General features: G+C 36.9%; 1 protein-coding gene across 2 annotated transcripts in view; it reads left to right on the top strand.

Annotated features, from left to right (window-relative positions):
• LOC111373118 (agamous-like MADS-box protein AGL12) overlaps positions 1-348 on the top strand; it is a 2,816-nt gene extending 2,468 nt beyond the window's left edge. For both annotated transcript variants that reach the window (XM_022995603.1, XM_022995602.1), the window contains exon 7: positions 74-348. Coding sequence is in view for 1 of the 2 variants with exons in the window: in XM_022995602.1 (XP_022851370.1) it covers positions 74-190 (117 nt within the window). In the remaining variant the exon portion in view is untranslated. The remainder of the gene's footprint in view (positions 1-73) is intronic.
• The last annotated feature ends 4,518 nt before the right edge of the window (positions 349-4,866 follow it).

The raw sequence follows: 4,866 nt of genomic DNA, 5'->3' as shown, positions 1-4,866 counted from the left end.
TTTGGATTTCCTCAATAATTAATTTGTTTATAGACTTAAAAACTTATTCACTATAATTTTTATTATTTTGCAGATGAATGAGCAATATGGGATTGATAGCATTGCACCAATGCTTACTGACATTGAATACCCACTAATGACTAACAATCAGTTCCCACTAACCATACAAAATGAAATATATCAGTTCTAACGTTTGCTCCATCAATTTATTAATAAGTAGGAATAATGAATGTGTACGAGCGATGTAATAAGAGTGTCTCGGTGTGTTGAGATGTCGTGAGATGACTAAGTGATGTTTCATTTACTTACTTTAACAAATGTTGCTATATAAGTTACTGCCTCTATATATATTTATATATAGCTCATTATGTTGTAGTAGAAATATCGTGTGCTAACACTAAAGATTAAACTTACCAGATTTATTAATTCTATGAATGTATACATCAAATTTAGTATCGGTGAAAAAATAATTCAAAACATTAAATTTAAATTCATTGTGAATAATTAGAAATAAATTAATCCAGAAAAAAATTGAATATTAATATTTTACATTTTCCAAAATTACATTTTTTTGAAGGTACTAGTTTACATTTTTTGAAGGTGCAGATTTACATTTTACACTAAATAACTCATTTATGGCCGCTTCACAATCTTCTAATTTATCTTAAACCTAAACTTCTATCATCCCAATATCATGCTAACAAAAATTTATATATGTGTGTTTGAGCAACATTATTTTTGAAGAATGTATTTTGGAATAGTAGATTAATGGAGAATGTGTGGTTAAAAAATAAGAAAAAATTTTAAATTTACATATAGTATTATTTTATTGAAGAATGTGTGGTAAAAATAATGTCAAATCACTGATTAAGAATGTATTTTCTCAAAATAATGGGATTCAAACAAGGCCATATGAAATTTTGAAATAATTAACTACTCCTCAATCATTAACTGCTCCATAAATTACCTGTTAAAGAACAATTCGTAATCAAAATTTCCAAAAGCATTTTGTTAAGCCCTCGTTTGCCTCCCATTATTTGAAATTGTAATGGTTGGAATAGTGTTTTTTTTAAGAATATTCAGAGAAAAAACGAGAAAAGGTTTTGAGATTACATGTAATATTATTTTATTGAAAATGTGTGATTGATAAAAAGAAAGAGAAAAATGAATTATAATTAGTAAGATTTTATTAAGGATCTAAATTATAATTTTCAAATTTAATCTGTGCATGAACTAAATTTTCAAATTTAATCTGGATTTGAACTAAAGTTCTAGTAGAGGGAGACCATATATTAATATGAGTACGTCTTGGTTACTTGAAGTTTAAAATTTGTACACCAACTTGTTTGTAGTGCTATGAGTGATCGAAAGAAAGTAATTGAGTATTTCTAACTTCTAAGCATATGTTTCTATATTGGATAATTATATTACCACCATAAAATTTACTTGTTACACCACAATTTTATCATTTAATTAAATGATCCTAAATAAAATTACTTAATTAACCACACTTTTAAATTTACCTTTTAACATAAACAAATTTCATAGACACCACAGTCATTAAATTAACAAATTTGTCCACTATTTCCTTTGCGGCGTGCTAATTCTTTAAATGAATATCGCTTTTGGCAAATCCTTACAAAAATAAAAAATAAAATAAAATAAAAAAACATCACTCTATCCAAGAAGTCAAGAACATAAATTGTGGTTGCTATATTATGCGTTCAACCAGAATCGAGCTATCGATCATTGATAATAGATGTTTTGCATTCACTCATCCCCCTTGTTCCCATGGAGCTTGGTTGCATGCTCAGACGTGCAAAATTGGCGACTCATGCAGTCACCACAATGCCTTCCAACAACTAATTCTATCAAAGTGCAAATCTATTCAGTTGCAATTCCTGCACGAATCATTCGTTCATTCCTAAGATGACACACTCTCATTAATTTGTAAATTGAGATAAGGCTGGTAAACTTAAATAGATTTGATAATTTCTTCTTATAGTCATAGCATGTGATGAACAATAAAAAAAAAAAAGCATACCTCTAATGGTTGGTAAAACTTGACTAGAAGCCATGGGAGATCAATAAAGAACCAGCAAATTACATAGAAAACGAGATAGGGAGACTAGGGTTCTTTTGAATCCAATTCTTCAATCTTGTTCGCTCGATTCACCCACCAAAGAAAGCTTATATATTTATATACAAATCTAAAAACCCTTTTGGTGGCCCAAAAGCCCAATGGGTAGGCTTGGGCAAGAAAGAAGAATGGACCCAAGGACCCAAAGCATAGCAAGTAGTATAATGTTGTTCATCCTATAAATGGCCTAAAATGTCAATTGTCACTATATTATGTTAGTCCACAAAATTAATCCAACATTCTCCCACTTGGATTACATAATCTTAATACAAATGCTTTCATAACAACATACATAATCAAAACTAATCACACATAACCAACACAACAATAGGATGCATAGAATATATATTGTTGACCACCGAACTCCGGTCACATAAATTGTCATTCGTAGGCCCCACTCTAGTAGATGTGAGTTCGGTCATAAAAGTTCATCACAGCATTCCACCGTCGTCATCTCAAGAAGACGTCATGATTAACTCTTGTCACATCACCCTCTTAATCACATACACTTGTAAAAGATGATGTCATCACCACCCAAAATCGCCAATCTGAGACCTCAAGCCTTCAAATCATTTGTAGGCCATCATTGTCTGAGAAAAACATTGAGACACGACCATCGGCCTCATCAACCAATCACAGGAGAAATTCTCGACCCGAATTTCGAGCTCAATCCTATTCTTGATTTGATTGATTTGATGTAATTTCGGTTGTAGTCATGTATAAATAGTAGAGAAACAGTTTTGTAAAGAGGAAGTGGACTTTCACACAAACTCTCCATACAATTAAGTCTTCTTGATATGTAAATGCAATTTTCATAATAATAAGGGAAATCGCCCATCTTTCTTAAAGTTGACTCGAGATTAACCCCTACAACTTTTGACGTCAACAGTTTGGTGTTGGAAGGAGTGTTACATTCTGAAAAATAGCCCCATTCTCTTCACAAAAATCGAGAGTCATGAGTCATAGCTCCAGCACTAGAGATCCATCTCATACTCGTCCTCATGAAACTAATACCCCGCTCAGTTCCCCAACGCGACAAGACCAAAACCGAACTAACGATTTGCAAATGACTGCTATACGAGAAGCCCTGGAAAAGTTGACAAATGTAGTTGACCGATTGGAACAAAACCAAGCCCACTTATCCCCACCAGACACCGAGGTGGAATCCCTAGTGAGAACAAGGGCTAGACGTCCCCACACCAGGAGGACCCTCCACTTCTCACGAAGAGAACCTTCTAAAAGTCGAACTGACAAAGTCAGGAGCTAGGCCCCTGCAACGGTGTTCGTCGCTAGGAAAGCTGGCAGTGTGTTCGATAGGTTGGGAACTCAGTACTCGCTAACCCCTACAGAAGACATGCTGAGCCCGACCTAAAAACATCATCTAAAGTAGGCAGAACCCGAGATGAGTGCCCTAAAAAGATGCATAGCCAACCTGGAGGCTAAAAGCAAAGGTGGAACTGAATACTACTCCACTAAGCGATGTTTCCCCTTCACCGAAGATATCATTATCGAACCATTACCTGAGAAATTGAAGATTCCACCGATGACCGCATAGGAGGAGAGGAGAATCTTCTTAACTACCTTGATAAGTACACCTCGTGGATGGAACTGCAAGGGACGAGTGATGCCATCATGTGTCGGGCTTTTCCCTTGACCTTGGGGGATAAAGCTTAAAGATAGTTTAGGAGATTTCATCAGAGATCAGTAAAAAATTGAAACGACCTAGCCACAGCATTCCTGGCCCAGTTCATAGGCTCCAAGGCTAGGACTACGCCCAAGGAGCGGTTAGCGAGCATCAAGTATGGAAAAAGTGAGTCCTACAAAAGCTATCTAAGCAGATTCAACAAGCATCCATGGAAGTGGAAAAGATATCCGATGACGTCGTACTCATGGCTGTGCTCGATGGGCTAAGGCCCTGAACAAGATTTTAATGGTTGGTACATGAGGACAGACCTAGAACTTACCACGAGCTCCTGAATCGAGCCAAGAAATACGTAAGTGCTGAGGAGGTGACCTCTAATCAAGAAGAAGCCAGACATGATCCTGACCTCAGCAATACGACCAAAGAGAAAAGGCCAGATAGGAATCTTCAACCCGAAAAGAGGAAAGATAAGACAGAAAGAGATCATCTTAAGACTCAACCATGCAGATTTCGAGAATATCACCCACTGAAGTCTACCTTAGAGGAAATATTCCTACAAGCTACTGAGAAAGAAGCATTTCGCAGGCCGATGGTCCAGAAGTACGGGCAAGAAAGACACCACCAAGGACGATACTGTCGATATCACAATATGGCTGGACATGACACAGACAGTTACCAAGAGTTGAAAGAAGAAGTTAAGTCCTTGATTCATAGAGGACGATGCAAGAGTTCGTTGCCAAACTAAAAGAGGTAGACCGACCTCAACCACAATAGCCTCCTCAGCAAGGGCCTACCACACGAACACCGCAGACAGCTCCTAACCGTAACCCGTCCCCAAGAGCCAAGATCAGAATGATGGTAGGGAAAAATTAGTATATTGAAGGGTCCAGAAGGGCAAGGCACAGACAAGCGAGGGAGGCACGAATCATGCTGACCTACGAAGAACGAACCCCACAATCGGTATAGATCCTGAATGGTTCTGGTTTACAGAGGAGGATTCCCAAGGGATCCTCCAAGATCAGAGTAATGCTTTAGTAATCACCATGCCAGTAACCGGGGTGAAAGTGCATAGGACGCTAGTAGA

The sequence above is a fragment of the Olea europaea genome, unplaced genomic scaffold (assembly GCF_002742605.1).
Source record: "Olea europaea var. sylvestris unplaced genomic scaffold, O_europaea_v1 scaffold1073, whole genome shotgun sequence".
Classification (NCBI taxonomy): Eukaryota; Viridiplantae; Streptophyta; class Magnoliopsida; order Lamiales; family Oleaceae; genus Olea; species Olea europaea.
The sequence above is the reverse complement of the archived record's forward strand: the minus strand, read 5'-3'. Positions and strand labels throughout refer to the sequence as shown.